Source organism: Marmota monax, unplaced genomic scaffold, assembly GCF_021218885.2.
Source record: "Marmota monax isolate L192 unplaced genomic scaffold, Marmota_monax_Labrador192_F-V1.1 WCK01_AAM20220418_F8-fsc00111, whole genome shotgun sequence".
Taxonomy (NCBI): domain Eukaryota; kingdom Metazoa; phylum Chordata; class Mammalia; order Rodentia; family Sciuridae; genus Marmota; species Marmota monax.
Genome location: NW_026695067.1, coordinates 6,409,509 through 6,427,368, shown reverse-complemented (window position 1 = coordinate 6,427,368; position 17,860 = coordinate 6,409,509). Strand labels below are relative to the sequence as shown.

The window sequence follows — 17,860 nt, the reverse complement described above, 5'->3', positions numbered from 1 at the left end:
CTTAAAAATTATAAATATGTGGTTATATGCCCTCTCTGTGATGGTGTCATTATGAAGCAGTTCCTGAAAAAAGTGAGGAGGGGACATGTTTTAAAATAATTGTATTGAATTGGTTTCTTTGTGTCCTTCAGAAGTATGTGGGTCTCCAGCCATATTTTCCATCAGGTGTCTATTTCCTTTATCCAGGGAAAGAACTTTTGGTTTCAGCAACCACTAAAACAACTTAGTAGACTCAAATGTTCATCTATGAACTACGATACCCAGGGAGTATATAAACTTTGTTATCCTGCCTGCTTTACTATTCTCTCTCTCACTCTATCTTTGGAATGGGGATTGAACCCAGGGGTGCTTTTATCACTGAGTCACATCCCCAATCCTTATTATTTTGGATTTTAAGACAATATTAAAACTAAGTTGCTTAGGGCTTTGCTAAATTGCTAAGGCTGGCCTCAAACCTGCAATCTTCCTGCCTCAACCTCCTGAGTGGCTGGAATTATAGGAATGTGCCACCATGCCCAGCTCATATCATTTTTTTTCCTTCATGGAACCCCATCACAATCTGCAGTTCTCTTGTTTGTCTACATATCTACTTGACACTTACCTGCACATGGGATATAAGTTAAGTGCCTCTGAGAAACAGACACCACCTGTTATGTTCGCATGCCCAGCATCACAGCTGGTACAGAATTTGGGCTCAATATTATTTATTGAATGAATATACTACCAGAAAGGGGCAATGCTGGGAGAAAGAAAAGGGTGACATGGAATTTAGCCTCCCTAAGCTATAAGTTGTAGAAAAGACTGCAAGAATTGTCTGGCTTTGAATGCCACAGATTTTCCTGAATCAAATACTATTTGAGCCAGGGACGTTGCTTTGGAGTGCTCTGGAGAAATGAGGAAGTATTCCCTGTGTCCACCCAACAGAAGGGAAAGGCTGTAGTGGTTTGCTGTGGTCATCCTCATCCTTCCCTATATGCCTGAGGTCTAAGTCAGCTCAGCTAAGTCATTTGAGATTTGCAGAATATTTAGGATTCTGGGAATTGACTTGAGCTCCATCAGTCTCCTTTGTACTGAGTATGTCAGTAAGAGGATCTCTAATGAGTACTCAAAGGACAAAATGAACTTTCCACATCACAGAACACTAGAAAAAATCTGTTTTTTTTTTTTATTAAACAATTTTCAAAGGCTAATGCCATAGTGGAACAACCTTAGGGTGGTTGATCCCAAACTCTCAATTAGAGGAGCATTAGCCAATGCAATGTATAAATACTTATAGTTTATAAATGAGCCCAACAGAACATAGAGTAGCCCCAGAGACCAGGGTAGGGGACAAAGAGAGAAATGGAGAAAGGACCCTCAGGAGGAACAGGCAAACCCAAGCCACTCAAAACCCTGGACCACAAGCGTGTCTCCAAAGCCACCTACCCTATAGTACATCTCCAGCCCTTTCTGAGGCTGGAGTCTGGCAGGAGACCAAGTTCACCAGCCTCTTGGCACATCCAACCATGACTTGGCACCTCTCATGGCCTCTAGTTCAACCTAGCAAGGCTCAGAGAATGGATTTGTTCTCTCTGCCTTTCAGCAAGGACCAGGGAGGGAAAGCACTGGAGCAAGAAGCATTGTTTCCCCAAACATATGGTGAAAAAGAGCAATGAAGGGGGTCATATCCAAAAGTAAATAAAAAAAAAAAAAAAAAAGACAGGCATTCATCCAGTGTGGCACTGTGAGGAGGACTAGCAGCGAGTTTCACCTGAGACACACAGATTTGGTGCAAACGACACACAAGGCCAGGCTCTACACTCAATCCTGGAAAGTGGTACATGGTGAGGATGAAGAGCTCTCTGGTCTGAGCTCAAGGATTTGTCACCTACTGTCAGTTCCTCCACTCCTTATTTGGATTTGTCATGAACAGGAAAGAAGATCTCTAGTCTGTGATCAACAGTTTCCATGTGGACTTCCTCTCCTGATTAACCTCTTGGGATCAGAGACGGGAACACAGTAGCTGTTTCTGACGCTGCCCACCCATCACCAGTGCCTTTCCCTCACATCTCTGGTCTCCTTACAAGTCCTTTCTGGAAGCTCCACAGGTACTGTCTTAGCAGATGAGAGTCCTAGGGAGATCAGGCCAGAGTTCTTTTCAGAACAGAGAGGGCAGACAGAGGAAGACTGTCTCTGTCTGTATCATTATATCCACTCTTCTTGTCCCCTATGTCTCTTATCCCCAAATGTATCAGACAGACCCCCTTCACCTAGTCCATGCACTGAACCAGTGCACCTGCACCTTATTCATGGGGAACAGACCCCATGGAGTAAATGACCTTCCCTCATGGCCTGCTGTCTGCAGGTGACATGAATGAACCCTGCCCTGTGGTGGCCCAACACCATAATACTTGGCTGCCCAGGCAAGTGTCCCCAGCATGCCTGAGATCTGGGCAGTCAGGCAGGGAATACCCAGCAAAGCTCAAATCAAAGCCTTTACCCTTCCCCTCACTTGCTTCTAGGGCCTGGGATACCTTGGAAATGTTTGAGCATACCAGGGATAGACCTAATACCTGGTAGGTGACCACAGGTAATCAGAGGCCCTAGTCTACCTGTCTCATCAGAAAATAATAGCTGGGGACATGGAATTCTGGAACCTCCATTCTCCTTCATAGCCCCTGCCACCATCCCTTGCTGTGGATAACATTTTTTCAGGTTTGGCTAGACTTCTCATGACGGGCCAGCACAGAGCTTTAATTGGAGCAAGAAAATTCATCTCCTTCTGGAATCTCCAGAGCAGAGACTCTCAGTGTCCCAAGCAAGAGCCGTGTATTAGGAGAGAGCAGAACACACACATACACACACACACACACACACACAGGATTTATGTACTGGTCTCTGCCTCCCCGCCTACACTGGAGTGGGCCATGTGATAGAGAACCACATTCCAAGCATCAGAGCATGGCCTTTGGCCCTTGAAGTGGCCCCCAGGGCTCTGGCTATGTGCCAGAACTGTTTTCAAGGAGCAAGTTTAATTTTTTGTTTCATTTATGTGCTTGCTAAAACTTAGTGTACAGAATTCCTCTGCTAGTTCCAAAAATCTAGCTTTTAGTTTGAGTCCAAAATTTGTAGGCTCCAATTAACTTGTAAACAGGTACTTCAGATCACATGTTGAGGGAGGAAGAAGACTTGGGGGAGGAGAGGAATCTAGAATATTTTCCTTCATATTCAGTCTCAGCACAGCAGCAGCATAAATCAAAGGTATCGTTGGAGACTTAGCACCCATAGCATTCTTCTTGGAGAAGGTACAAGGAGGACAAAGGCCAAGTGGCTGTTACCTGCACATAGGAGAGATGAATGGTTAAACCAGAGAAAGGGCCCAGAATGAAGACAGATATGAGCAGAAGGGCCAGTGAAGCCTTTTTTCCCCCTTGAGAGTAGTCCACAATAGAATCTAAATACATTGCATACACTACCCAATCTTGCTTAGGGCCATCAAATCAGCAGATAGCATTGCCAAGTCCACCCAAGGTAATGGGAAGACTGGACTCTTAACCCTCAATCCCAAAGGTATTAGGGAGAAAGAGAGTCTCACCTGTGCCCAGGGACCGGAGCATCCCAATTCAAGGAGCATAACTGTTGTTCCAATTGAGAGATGCGGAATGCCAGATAGGATGAGGACATGACCAAGAAGCAGATCCTTGAGAAATGGGCAAAATGGAGTTGAAAATGCATTTGGGGAGGCTCACTGGAAATAGGTATGTGAACTAAGCTACTCCTGCAATTGGAGCAATTAATGAACTCTTTGCCCAGCAGCCATCCTCAGGCCTGGGCATTATTCTTCCCAGAGGCTGCATGGAGTCCTGAGATCATCCCTATGGAAATGTCCTCACAGCCTGGCAGGAATTCTGGGCCCTTCAGGTGAGCCCTGGCCAGACAGCCAAAGCTGTTGTCCCACCTTCCCTCTGACCAGTCACCTTGGTCCTTTTTGGGTCTCCTCTAAAAGGCCATTAAGATTTCCTAAGGTAGCAGGCCCACTGCCCCTGCAGGTGCTGAGGTTGACAATCACCCAGCCCACAGAGTCAGAAGAGGCAGATGAGGGAAAACCAGGGGCTGGCTGTGCATGTAACTTCCCACCACTACTTTACTGGTCCTTAGAAACTGAGATACAAACAAGTCAGGGGGTCTAGAATCTTCCCTAGTGGGCAGTGGGATAAGCATGCTTTTCCCCTGGTCAGTACTTCTCAAAAGCTATCTGATGGCTGTCTCCAATTCTGCCAACCATCTGCCCTCCCCAATCCTGGGCAGCAGCTTTTCCTTTCCTCAACAGTTTCCCTCCCCATTGCACAGCCTTACACCTAAATTATAGGGTTTCAGGAATAAAACTTTCTCTTGCCATAGAAGGGCGAGTCATGGAGCCTTCAGACACTACCCAAAAGCTTGACATTTGCTTTAAATCTTCTCCTGGATCTAGATAGTGACCTCTCCGCTCTCCAAGACCCCTGTTCCAAATATCCACACTCCCCAGGTGAGTCCGTCCTCCTCCCCCAGTACAGTCACTTACAGCATGAAGACGACTTTGAGGAGGCAGGAATCCCAGAGCCTTAGCTCCCGGTTGCTTGTGGGCTCCTCCAGCTCCCTGTCCTCACAGGCTGCACTCTCTGCAATGGGAGGGCAATTAGGCATCTTCCTAGGCAGGCAGGACCCCAGCCAGCCTGGGATATGCCTCCTCCCCTCATTTGCTGAAGCTACTTGGGCTCCTGACTTTTCTATATTGATTTGGAGAAAGAAAGAAACAGCTCTCAGAAGCCCTGCTGACTCTGTCAAGCCTTATTCACAGAACTCAAAGAAAGTCTGGCCTCTGCAAGTGTTTGCCACAGATAAGTCCCCTGAATTACCAGAACCTGGAGGCTTCCTGGAGGGGAAGAAGCTGTCTGTGCAGTCCATGTTTGCCTGAGGGATACAAGGGATGTTGTCAGGGAGTGACAGGGATCTGGAGGCAGGGCACACTTTTCTCCACTTCATCTCAGGAATGAGGACTTCCTGTAGAAAAGACAGGAGAAATTGTCTCAACACTGCCCTTGGGATCCCTCTTGCCCTAAGAGTTTATCAAGGCTTTCTCCAGATATTACCAATATGGGAGTCATGGGACCTTCAGACCCTTAGGGACCTTCATCCTTGATGCTTAGCCAGGAATGGAAGCAAATTCACAGGTGGGGACAATTGTCATAGCCCAATCATATATCTCTCCTATCTGTTCTCCTTGCTGTGACAATAGTCCCTCTGCCAGGAAACAATGTCTTTGAGGGCCACTAGTTAGAATTACAGCAGATTCTTAGATAAGTCAATCCTGGTACATGCTCAGATCTGAGTCTAAAAAAGATCGGCACAGTAGGCCTTATATTCCGTACATTATGGCTCCTCTTTTCTGGTCTCTAACTCTGAACAAATCACTGACATTGACAGGGGAGACTTAAGGTCTCTATCAATAGAAATGGGAACATCACCTTCTGTCCCCTGAACCATGTTATGCATATTGCATGCTTGGCTGAATGCTTAATAGTTACTGAGCAGGCTTCAAACACCCTGGGATCATTTCTACATCTACCTCTTCACTAAAAACTTGGCTCTGACTATCCAGGTCCCCAGATACCAAAGCAAACAGCTGGGACCTCAGCAAACCTAAATTCAGTGTGGGTTGTAAATTGATAGTCTTTGGAGTTCCTCTTGACTGTCAAAGGAAAGAGGATGGATCACCGGGCCCTGCATCCATACAGGTGTGGGACTCAACCTAAATGCTGTTCCAGGGCCTAGACTTTTGTTCTGTTCAGAAGTCTGCAAAGGAACTAAGCAGCTCAGTGTGGCATGGAGTCTAGGGGACCTCTGGCACAGCATGGCCACTGGATTTTGAACCTGGTTTCTAGGGTCCTAGGAGACCCTGAAGCCTCGGAGCCACAGTACTCTCAGCTGTCTTTGCTCCCAGCCTCAGCTCTCACCAGAGACTCACACTCCGGTTCCTCTGGAAATTTTCTTACACTCAGACTCTTCTTGCTGGAAGGCTGAGGAGGAAAAGAAACAGGCAAGGTTAGACATGCCGAGGCCTCGATATTCTCCAAGATAACTTTACCTCCAAATATGCCATATTGTCTCTGGTGAAGCTCAGCTCCCAGAGTTTGCAGGTCCCCCCATTCCATACTAGAGCAGAGGGCAAGGCAACTTAACCTCCCATTCTGCCAACCCCTCCCCACTGCCATTCCTCACCACAGGCCAGAGAGGATTGTAGGCCGTATTTGGAAGCTGCCACATGCTCCTGTCTATTTGTACATAAGTGAGTGCGTATATGTACATGAGGGCACTCGAGGGCCCACTGGCCTCAAACAGATATGCTCACAGTACACTTAGCCGGAGCATTTATTCACTCTCCCGTCTCCTGTTCCCTGTGCTGGAAAGATAGGCTGACCTCCCATAACAGCCTAGTCCCAAGACTGGGGTCCAGTCCTGAACAGTCCCCCTGACCCAACTTCTGTCCCTGAGCTCCATACCTGTAGGTGGGTGCAGACCCTCCTCAGCATGTCATACACACTGTCCCGGGAAAGAAGTGACACAAAGACATACTGAGACATGGAGAAAAAATAGAAAGAAGTAGTGAGATTGCTGTGCCAGCAGGCCACCTCCATGAGTTGGGGTCAGGCCCATAGGGATATGGACTGAGACTCAATAATAAGAACACCTCCCCCCACCCCACCCTGCACACAGGGCTGTCTCTTATAGCTTATTATATGGCCTAAAATATCCACTGGAAAGTGGCAGTGTGGGAAGAAATAAAGGCCTGGGGGTGGGCCAGAGCCAGGCAGTGGGTTCCTGGGTCTGGGGTGTGGAAAAACTGACAAGGAAGTGCTGGACCAGATACCCACTGACCTTCTGACTGGTGTTGGTAGTGATGGCCAGTCCATTGGGAAGGAGCCGTGCCATCTTGTGTTTCTTTATCATTTGCACAGATACCACAGGAATGACCACCTGAAACAGAGAGGCATACTTCTCTTAGGACTCAGTCCCAAGGACACAGTCCCTTTGCTCCCTACATAGGGCCCCAGCCATAGCTGGCAATGATCTCAGCATGGACACCTTGCAGAAGGCTGACCTCATATGGAGGAGCATTTAAAATTTCCACCCTGTCATCCAGGCTTCTCTTCCAGATATCCCCAACACCTTGTCCCACCTTGATGATAGCACATGCCACTCTGGATTCTCATCTAGATATGAACCTTTATCCAATAGACCAAGAATACAACCAACTTGGTCGGCAGATCTCTGGTAGATCCCACACTTAGGTTGTGGAGTTTCCTGGAGTTCCCTGCACTCTCTCTTTGCCAAAATAGGGTCCACGTAAATGTGACATCCCTCTCTGATTCCGAAGGCATTTCTGAGATACCCAGAGACTTTGGCTATGAACTGTTTAAGCCACATGTGGATTCAAGATTGGGGACCCTGTTAGTAGGGGCAGGACTACTTCCCTGGATACCAGATGAGATACTTTGATGCTTCTCATCAAAGTGAGAGGCTTCACCAAGGGCCCAGCATGCAGAGGGAAGGCATGACTAGATACATGCCCACAGGGCGGGAGCTGCCTCTTCCTTGGGCTGGGGCTGGGTCCTCACTGGGACATATAACAACCTTACCACTCATGACTACCTTGATATCCTTGCCAAAGAGACTGGCATGAAAGCAGACCCAGTTGGGGGAGATGTAGAGCCGGCCCTGGAGAAGGAGGTCCCTCTGGAGGGCACAGGAGCACACTGGGAAGTCACAGGAGAAAAGACTGCCATGAGTAAGTCAGCTGAAGAAGCCCCAGGCCTGGATCTTCACAATCAGGAGTCTAGAGTCCAGCCTCAGCATCTGCCCTTCTCAGACTCCCTGTCTCCATCCCAGGCCCCAATCAGTACATCCCCCCAGGTGCTCCAAGGTCCAAGCAGGTTCCTGCCTGAGTCTCTAAGCCTGGATTTCTGTTACCTCCAGGCAGAACCTCTTGCTGGGCCCCACTGGGGCCTTGACTGTGCACATGCTCAGTGAGGGGCATGAGCAGGAAACAACAGTCATTGATAAAAACAGAACAGAAATAAATGAGGAATCCTACATTTCTTCAAGAAAAACTTCATAAATTCAACTTCATATCCCAAACCAGCCCAGTCTTCTCACACTTTTGGAGGAAGAAGCACCAACTGCATCCAAAGGGCAACCAGTTCCCATATCTAAATTGTGCCTTGGAGCCTCAAGAGTAGAGTGCCTGGGCCCCAGGCACTGCACGCACCTGGCAGCCACACCAGGGAGACAGCTCACCTTTGAGAACCATTTCCTCCAAGGGGATGTCCTTAAACAGCTTGTGGTATTGCTGGTTGTATTTACTCAGTAGTGTCTGCAAACACATGGGCTGAATCTGAGAAGCCCAGGGAGATCAAACCACCAAAAGGACCCTTTTCCAGTCACCAAGAAAACTGCCACAGCCCCCTATCTAGTGACTTCAAATGAAGCTGCCAATAAACAGCCAATGGGTGTGGAGGATTGAGTTCCAAGCACAGGTTGTCCCCTGGAAACGCTGAATCCTGACAGGCAGCCTGCAAATGGAGCGGGGGACACCCCACTCCCACCCAGTCAGGGACACCCACTTAGGTCTCCTGGATTCCAGCTGACAACCTAGTGGCCGAAAAGTCATTACTGAATTCAGACAGCCCAGGGCACCCCCCCCCCTTGGTGAGCAGTGGGAAGTCAGTCTCCCCACACTTACCCCTTCCCGGCCACACTTCTTTATCTCTTCACCCTTCAAGCCTTCTGACCAGTACAGACTGCAAAGGAGACATTCCATTCCAGGGACAAAGAACCCTTGAGTCCTGCCCATGCATCCTCAGAGCCAATTCTGCCTGGCTTTGAGCCAGAAGGTTGGGGCAGAGACTGGAGACTAGAGCCCTTCTCAAGGGGACACAGCAAAATTCTAAGTACAGAAAGCACACAGCTCATCCCTGGGGAAGGCACTCCTGGAAGCGGGGAGTAGGCACTGAGACCCCTCCTTCCCAGGCAGGTGTGAGCGCCACCCACCAGAAGTATGCTCAGCCTGAGCCTCAGTCTCCCAAGATGCTCAGGAGCTACCCACCCATGGGTAGCTCTCCCATTTCTTTGGCTAAAGGGTAGTAGGCAGAGGAACCATCAGTATAGGGATGGTGACATTTTCTGGTGGGGGAGGCTTGAGGTGGAGACATTAGACTCACAGCTCTGGGGCCAGGCCATGGGCCTGATCTGGCAGGCCTGGCCTCCTTGCAGCCTCCTCCTGGTGGCCTGGAGCTGTGCAGTTCGGGACTCAGCACAAGCTCATCCAGATTGATGGAGGCTACCAGTCTAAGGGAGGAGGTAGTATTGAAAGGCAAACCTTTTCCCTGACCAGGCTAGCTAGAGGACAAGTGGGCAGGGAGGCCATTGGTAACCTGAGAAGCCTAGACTCTACTGGGTCCCAATGCATCGGGATAAGCTGGAGGGGTGGCAGGAAGAGGCCCTGGGCAGCCTATGCCCAATGTAACAGACTTGCTAAGGGGCCCTGACCACCCTTAAGGTCCCCTTTCTAAAAGGTCACCTCCTGAGGACTTTCCACTCCTCAATCTGCATGTGCCTCTGATTGGGGGTCGGGGGACTCACCTGTATTCTGGGGGCTCCTGAACCCTGACTGGTGTCTCCGTGCAGGACACAGGGCTCTTCAGAGATATCATTTTTCCATGCATTTGTTGGTTGCTAGGGAGAAACAGGCCCACATCAGGAAGGGGGATATTTGGGAAACACCATGACCTGGACAGCTACCTCTGTCCACCACCCCAGACTGGCCCTAATATCCAAGATGAGTTTGAAGACATCACAATTCAGAGATAGCAATGACAGAGTGGGGCTTCTCCCATAGGGTTTTTCCTGGAAGCCTGAGGTTTAATCAATGCCTGGACCAGAAGGAAATCAATCTGTCCATCTCATTTTGAGTACCAGGCAGTTGTGAGAAGCAGCAGAGTTGGATCTCCAGCCTCACTCTAGAGGAGGCACCTTGGCAGGGGAGACTCTGAGACTTACTTATGACTGAAAGAACCACTTACTGAAGTGCCTGGGCAGCATTACTATAAACTGTCAGGTTCTGGGAAAGGTTGCTGAGCATGGGTGGCCTTATCAAAGCTAAGGAACTGATGATGCAGCTAACATTGGAGCTGGACTCCAGTCAACCCACAGGTGAGAGTGGCTGGGAGGGAAAGATCAGGCCATATCAGGAAGTGGCCTCAGTCACCTTCAGACAGTCAGACAGTCAGGAGACATCGACCATGACAGCCAAATCATTTCAAAAATGTCCCAGGAAGGCTGGGGTTGTAGCTTAGTGGTAGAGTGCTTGCCTAGCACATGTGAGGCACTGGGTTCGATCCTCAGCACCACATATAAATAAATAAAATAAAGGTATTGTGTCCATCCACAACTGAAAAAAAAATTTTTAAGTGTCTCAGGTGCGAAGATACTCTCCCTAAACAGGTGGGGTTCCCCAGCAGCCTTTGAGTTGCTGCCTCTACCTAACAGTTGTGAAGAATAGGGTTCCCCCATTCTTCTCCCTCAGATTTGGCAACAGTAAAACCTGAGCAGTCAGAGTAGCTCCACCTGAGAGGCCCCAAGGACTGAGCAGGAAGAAGGGCCAAGACAGAGCAGAATGGTGGTCCAGAATAGGTATCAAGTCCTGTGTGGTGTTCCCCCATCATAAAGGAACTAGAATCTGAAACCTGAAAATCCCAATACATCATTAACTCAGCTCTGTGATTGGGCAAACTAAAGAAGACTAGAATGACTAAGTCAGGGCAGGTGCAGTGGCACATGCTAGTAATCACAGAAACTGAGAAGGCTGAGGCAGAAAAATCGCAGGTTCAAGGGTAGCCTCAGCAACTTAGTGAGGCCCTAAGCAACTTAGCAAGACTGACTCAAAAGAAAAAATAAAAAGTCTAGGAACTTAGCTCAGTGCAAAGCAGCCCTGTTTTCAATCCCCTGTATTTAAAAAAAAAAAATTACTTAGTCCAAGATCTGCCAGGAGACCCTCAGAAAGCATTTAGTCTGGATCCCTCCCACCATACCATTGTAGAGATTAAGATACTGAGCCAGGAAACCTTACCATAAATCAGCCTCTGTCCTCAAACTTGTAAAGGGTTTGGTACATTCAACATATACAAGTCATTTTGGTCTACGACGGGAAGACCACATATATATTGGTGATCCCATAAGATTATATAACATTGTGACATCATCGCTGTGTTAAATCTGTGAAAGCACTCCACAAATGTTTGCACGACAATAAAATCATCCGACAATGCATTTCTCAGAACACTTAACGTTTCCCCACTATTAAGGAACACATGACTGTCTTTACTGAATCTTATGAAATGACAGATTATGCTAATGATTTGACCCTTTGACTCTCAAAGGTTAACTTCCAGATTTATTTGTTTCTATCATTTCACACTTCACAGAGGATTTTTTTCCCTTGACTTCTTTAACATTCATTTCAGAGAATATGAGAAATATAAAATACACTGATCAAATTTTGACAAAAGTCAAAATTAGCCATTTAAAAATTCCTAGCAAGGCATGGTGGCTATGCCTGTAATCCCAGTGGCTTGGGAGGCTGAGGCAGGAAGATTGCAAGTTCAAAGTCAGTCTCAGCAACTTAGCAAGGGCCTAAGCAACTTAGCAACCCTTTGTCTCAAAATAAAAAGTAAAAAAGAGTGGGGGAATGCTGCTCAGTAGTTAAATACCACTGGGTTCAGTCCCTGGTACCAAAAAATAAAAATCTCTAAAAATCACCCAAAGAAAAAAATTATGAATAAGTGTATAATTATATAAATTAATTGTATTGCATATAATTTACATACTCTATTTTTGTTGCTCAACATGATTTCATGAGAAACCCTATGTCACTGTCCTTTTGTGGGACACATTCTCAGAAATGAAATTAGTGGATTGACAAGCTAATTCTAGGTACTTTTTTCCCAAATATATATTTGCTATTGGAATTTCATCTATGAGTCTTGTTTTGTATAAATTATTGAGAATATTAATCCTTCATTTATCATTTTTGCAAATATTTTTCCAAGTTTATCATTTGCCTTTTTGACTGTGGTATTTTCTAAAGGTACATTGCTCTTTTTTTATACATACCTTTATTTTATTTATTTATTTATTTTTATGCGGTGCTGAGGATTGAACCCAGTGCCTCACACATGCTAGGCAAGTGCTCCACCATCGAGCCACAACTCCAACCCCTCTGTGGTGTTTTTGCTATACTTGTATTTGATTATCGTGTGGTAGACCCACCTCTCTCATTCATCTCTGTTTCTCTCTTGGTGTGTACCTTGCATAGGGTAGGCCCCTGCAGTGCAGTGAGTCTCCTGGACTACCAGGCCAAAAAAAAAAAAGAAAAAGGATGTGGACTTAACTCCAAAGAACACATACTGCAGCCTAAAGGGTGGCCAAGGGACACAACAGGTTATCCATGGGAAAAAGTGGAAAGTTAGATTCAAGTTCTCAGGGTTGCAGGCGCTCAGAGAACCAAGATCCCTGCGGACTAAATAGTCACAGAAGGGTTCCCAGAGAAAGGGAAGCAGAACCTCATAAACTGGGCAGGATTATATTCTTGCATAGATAACCATACCTTTGGCTGGATCTTAAACCTGACTCATCCTGAGGTCCAAATGACAAATCCTAAGGTCTAAAGCCTCCTTTTAGCCTTTCTGCAACTTGGGCGGGGAGCCCCTGCCTGAAGGCACTCACGGCACCCTAACTGGAAGTCTCCCCTTGGTATCTGTGACATGAGTTGGTGTGCTGTGACTGTCCATCTTCAGGGGCTTCAGGAGATCAGGGACTCTTCCTCAACCATCACTGATTCCCCTGAGCCCATGTTGCAGGAGCAAGGTGACAGGGTGTCGATGGATGGAGGGAGCTAAATGATAAGGTTGGAGGAGGCAGACCTGACCATGAGGCATCAGAAGAAAGCTGCATCTCCATGAAGAAAATCATGGAGGTAAGTTGGAGTCACTTGTGGACAACGAACTTTCAAATATCTTTAAACTAAAAGCAACCTCTTTACATGTGAGCATGTAAAGGTTGGGGAAAAGGGTCGTCCAGTACTCACCAGAAGAACCTGTCAGACACAGGGGTACCCAATGACCAACTGGGCTGTGACACAGAAGGCCAAGGAGGGGGCTTCAAGAGCATGAGCTTAGCCTGGGCCCCCAGACTGCTGGCAGCCTCTGTCCATTTCCCTTCCTCCTATGAACACTCCCCCCATAGCCAGTTGGGTCATATACCTCCTGAGTCATAAACCATAGCTTCTACCCATCCATCCCATCCCAACCTAACCCCACGTTTAAACTGTGGAGTTAATATAGGGTGCGGGATCCTGAAATTACATTTATTTTTTCAGTCAAAACTACAAAAGTAATTACAGTCATGAAGGGGATGTAGCAGGGGAATGGCAGCCTTTTTAACATGAAAGGGAGGACTCAAGATTGAAAAATTCATATGAGGTCCTTTCCACTGCTAAGCCTGGTCCAAACACAGGACAGCTTACTGGAAGGCATGGCAGAGTCTGCCTGTCCCAAGCCCCACTGGCTGATGTGGGACCCGGGCCACCTGCCCACTCCATTCCTTCCACAAATACTTATTGAGCTTATCGCACCAGGAGCCTGGTATGGGGCCCGCCCTACAGGAAGGGGTGGGGATAGGCAGCCAGCACTTGATGGGAGATGTCAAGAGAAGGAGGAGGAGAGGGAGAGGCACAGTGAGTAGGGGACCTAGAGATGCAAGTCTCCCACAGATCTCGTGGATCAGACTGCGCAGAGCACCTGCCTTATGCACTCTGCTCTCTGTGCCTCCCCCAGGATCAAAATACTGCCACCTGGCAGACACCCCCAAATCTCCATCTCCAAACTTGACTCTTTATCCCCTGCCATCTAGATGCATCCATCTAAGTGGACTCAGCCTCATCCCCCAAAACCTGCTTCCTCTGAGCCCCAATATACAAGGAAGACTCCACCATCGGCACAGATACCCAGCCAAAGTCTTTACTCATTCTTCTCCCACCCCCACCTGGCCTCCACAGGCTTGCCACTCCTTAACCACAGGATCATCTTTGTTTCTCCATTCCTGCTACACCAGGCAAGCCCAGGCCGCTCTTGTCTTTTTCCTGGATGCTGGCAATAGCTCCCTAACAACACCTGCCCCAACATACCTCGCTCTTACACACCTGCCTCTCTCAGGTACAGCCACACTGCCAGCAGGGCCTTCTGGGCCAGCTCTGACCCTGCCCTCTCCTGCCCACTGCCTTGCAGTTCCCCTCCACTTCCTCACATCTTGCCACTCCCTCCCATGCAGCCCCAGGCACCCTTCACAGGGCTCTACCTGGAATCCCTTACCATGCTTATCTACCTGGGAAATTCCTGGTCCTATGGAAAGCCCCAGTTCAAATGTCACCTCCTCTGTGAAACCTTCCTTGGTTTCCTCCAGCAAAGCTGCCGCTTACTCCCTCCTCCGTGGTCCCTTGTCTCTCCTGCATGCTGCTGCCCCAGCACTTACCAGACCCAACTGCGTTTGTCTGCTTACTCATCTGCCTCCCCCAGACTCTGAGCTCCTGCAGGGGTGTGTCTGCTACATTTCTGCATCCCCAGCACACAGCCAGTGTTTGCTAAATGAATGAAGGCAGGAAGGACAGAGAGAAAGAGAGATGACAGCACCCAAAGAGAAAAGAGAGAGAAGCAAGGCAGTAAGAGTGAAAGGGACACAAAGAATGGCTGACACCCAGAAGAAAAGAAGGAGGGAGAAATGGACAGGAGCTGGCAGGGTCACCACAACTGGACTCTTCCCTCCAGGAGCTCTGGGCTGCACCATGATCAACCCACACGGGTTGATGGATCAAAGGGGAAACTCAGGTGGGAGGTAGCAGGAGAAAGTGATCCAGACAGGCTGGGGTGTTTTGGTGAAAGTGCCAGTTGGGGGCTGGGATTGTGGCTCAGCGGTAGAGTGCTCACCTAGCGTGGGCAGGACCCAGGTTCGATCCTCAGCACCACATAGAAATAAAGGCATTGTGTTGTGTCCTGAAAAATAAATATTAAAAAAAGAAAGAAAGTGCCACTTGGACCTCTCTGGTGTCCACTGCAGTGTCCATGTGGCTTTCTTCCTGTTGGCTGTCTGTGCATAGCCTGCTCCCCACACCCAGCTCTCCCTAACCTACGACAGACCTCGCTCCAGGACCCAGGGTGCCTTTGGCAGTAGCAATGCCTGTGGCCACCACTGAAGCAAAAACCCCAGTCAGGCCTGGCAGCCTGACTCAGTTTGGCCTATGTGGTCACAGGAATGGCCTTCTCTACAACGGGCAGCAGGGTCATCCCCTGGGGCTTCTCCTCCCCCAGGGAGATGCCCACACTCTCCCACGTTGACTTCTCATGGACATCTGAAATACAAGAGCATCTTACAGGTCATACCCAGGGCCAGCTCCACTTCTCCCGCAGCCAGCTCTCCCACAGCCAGCCAGGACATTAGGCCTCTGTGATCTCCAGGGTGAGATCTAAAAACAGCACTATTCTCAAAAAAAAAAAAAAAAAAAAAAATGCATCATAGCCAGGCACAATCTACAATTGTGTCTACAATCCCAGCAACTTGAGAGGCTAAGGCAGGAGAATTTCAAGTTCCAGGCCAGCCTCAGTGATATTGTGGGGCACTAAGCAGTTTAATGAGACCCTGTCTCAAAATAAAAAAAAAATAAAAAGATCTTGGGATCCAACTCAGTGGTTATACATCCCTGGGCTCAATCTCCAGTACAAAAAAAAAAAACCAGAAAAATCAAAAAATGCATTTTAGCACAGACCGACCCCTGAGATTACAAACCCACAAACAATGGAAGCAGCCATCCAGACACAAGAATAGAGCTTCGAAAGCTGAGGTTCAGCTGCCTAGATTTGGGGTTCCTCCCTCTAGGGTGGTCTAAATGCTCCCCAGGTCCCCTCATTCCTTCCTTACCTCCCACTCAGCACACACAGCTCACCTCCTTCCTCACAGAGAAAAGCCACCCACTCTCCTGTTAGCACTAATGTGGAGCTGGCTAGATTCACAGTAGAATCACCAGCAAAGGGCCTGGGGTTGTAGCTCAGTGGTAGAGCACTTGCCTAGCACATGTGAGGCAATGGGGTCGATCCTCAACACAGCATAAAAATAAATAAATAAAATAAAGGTATTATGACCATCTACAACTAAAAAATCACCTGCAAGTCTTTATAGGGGAAAAAAAAAAAGAGATGCTTGAGTCCTGTTTCCAAACAGTTATATCAGAATCTCTGGGGGTAGCATTTAGTGACTATATATTTTTAAGTTGTTTTATTAAAGTTAATTTAAATATAGAAAAGCGCACATATAATTAAGTGCATCTCAAAAATGAACACATACCCAGGGACCAGTCCCCCAGAACCTCCTCCTCCTCTCTCTAGTTTCACTGCCTGTCCCCTCAAATTCCAGGGAAAACCATCACCCTGATTTCCAACAGAGATTTCCTTTGCCTCTTTGGGGACTTTATGTAAACAGAATTATACCTACACACTCTTTTATGTGGCTGCTTTGACTCAGCTATGTGTTTGAAAGAATCACAGTTTTGTGTGATTGTGAAGTGGGTGATTTCACTAGGATTTACAATTCCTTTGTATGGGTATACAATTTTTGTGTTTGCCATTGAGGCACATGAGCACTTTCCAGTTTTTGCCTGTTATGAAAGTGGAATGAAAACTCTAGTACCACTCTTGTAAGCACAAGTGTTCATTTTCCTGGGCAAACACTTTGGGCTGGAATTGCTGGGTCACAAGGCAGATGTATGTTTAGCTTGAGGCTTTTAAAGGCTCCCAAGTGATGTGAACCCAGAGCCAGTGTTAAGAAACCACTGGAGGGGCTGGGGCTGGGGCTCAGTGGTCACACAATTGCCTGGCAAGTGTGAGGCACTGGATTCAATTCTCAACACCATATATAATAAATAAAATAAAAGTCTATCAACAACTAAAAACAAACAAACAAAACAAAACAAAAAAATGAAACCACTGGAAAAGTTCTGCCTCCTCCTTCTTTGTGGCTCAGAGGGAGAAGCATACTGTACCTCTCTGAGGCCAGTCCATCTGCCTGGGCTCAGGACCTCAGGTCCTGATCATCCTGAGCCTTCCATTGTGCTCAGGCAGGGCATCCTCTTGTTAATACAGATTTCCTTTGTCTGTTAAGCCCATGTAGCCCTTGTCCTGGGTTGTGCTAAGGAAGTGACAAGACAGCTTTCCCACATATCAGAGGTCAACTCTGAGCCACATTATGTTCTTTCAAAAATCACAGTCCTGACACACAGGCCAGAAACTAGTTAATAAACCTCCCCTGAGGGCTAGCTAGGATGAGGTGGACAGAGTCAGGTTTATCATCAACACACTGAAAATTGAGAGTAAAAAGTAATTTCCTTCCTTTGCAAAAATAATCCTATAATTGCTGTCTCTGTACTTACACAGAAGTTGCACTTCATTTTTTCTTTTCGAAGATGACATTCCATATCTAGGAAAACTGCTACACCCTTTCCACTGACTAAAAAAGGGGAGAAATTCCCATAGTTGGGGAGTTGGGCTAGTAAGCAGGTGTGGAGGAATCAGGAGGATACTCACTGGGTCCCAATGCAGACATTCTGCTCAGATCCCACTGCAAAGGGCTCAGGAAGGGGCAGGTGCTTTGTGTAGTCACAAACCTAACTTCTTAGGAAGGGGCCTGAGGACACCTAGACTGGAATATTAATTTGTTTCCCTTCATTCCTGGAGCAGCTTTG

At 47.6% G+C, this 17,860-nt stretch overlaps 1 protein-coding gene across 5 annotated transcripts in view; it reads right to left on the bottom strand.

Moving 5' to 3' along the window:
- Positions 1–1,151: 1,151 nt before the first annotated feature.
- The window catches only part of Gramd2a (GRAM domain containing 2A), a 42,446-nt gene continuing 25,737 nt past the window's right edge, over positions 1,152–17,860 (bottom strand). For 3 of the 5 annotated variants that reach the window (XM_046428130.2, XM_046428132.2, XM_046428128.2), the window contains 11 exons: positions 9,661–9,753; positions 8,762–8,819; positions 8,317–8,392; positions 7,672–7,775; positions 6,898–6,996; positions 6,522–6,593; positions 5,976–6,038; positions 4,878–5,022; positions 4,544–4,640; positions 3,575–3,679; positions 1,152–3,317 (listed from right to left, as the gene is read on the bottom strand). In XM_046428130.2, coding sequence (XP_046284086.1) covers positions 3,314–3,317; positions 3,575–3,679; positions 4,544–4,640; positions 4,878–5,022; positions 5,976–6,038; positions 6,522–6,593; positions 6,898–6,996; positions 7,672–7,775; positions 8,317–8,392; positions 8,762–8,819; positions 9,661–9,753 — 916 coding nt within the window. In that variant the 3' untranslated portion in view covers positions 1,152–3,313. Of the gene's footprint in view, positions 3,318–3,570; positions 3,680–4,543; positions 4,641–4,877; positions 5,023–5,975; positions 6,039–6,521; positions 6,594–6,897; positions 6,997–7,671; positions 7,776–8,316; positions 8,393–8,761; positions 8,820–9,660; positions 9,754–15,056; positions 15,107–17,860 lie in introns of those variants that run through there. The other 2 variants (XM_058573831.1, XM_046428129.2) reach the window with 2 other exon arrangements.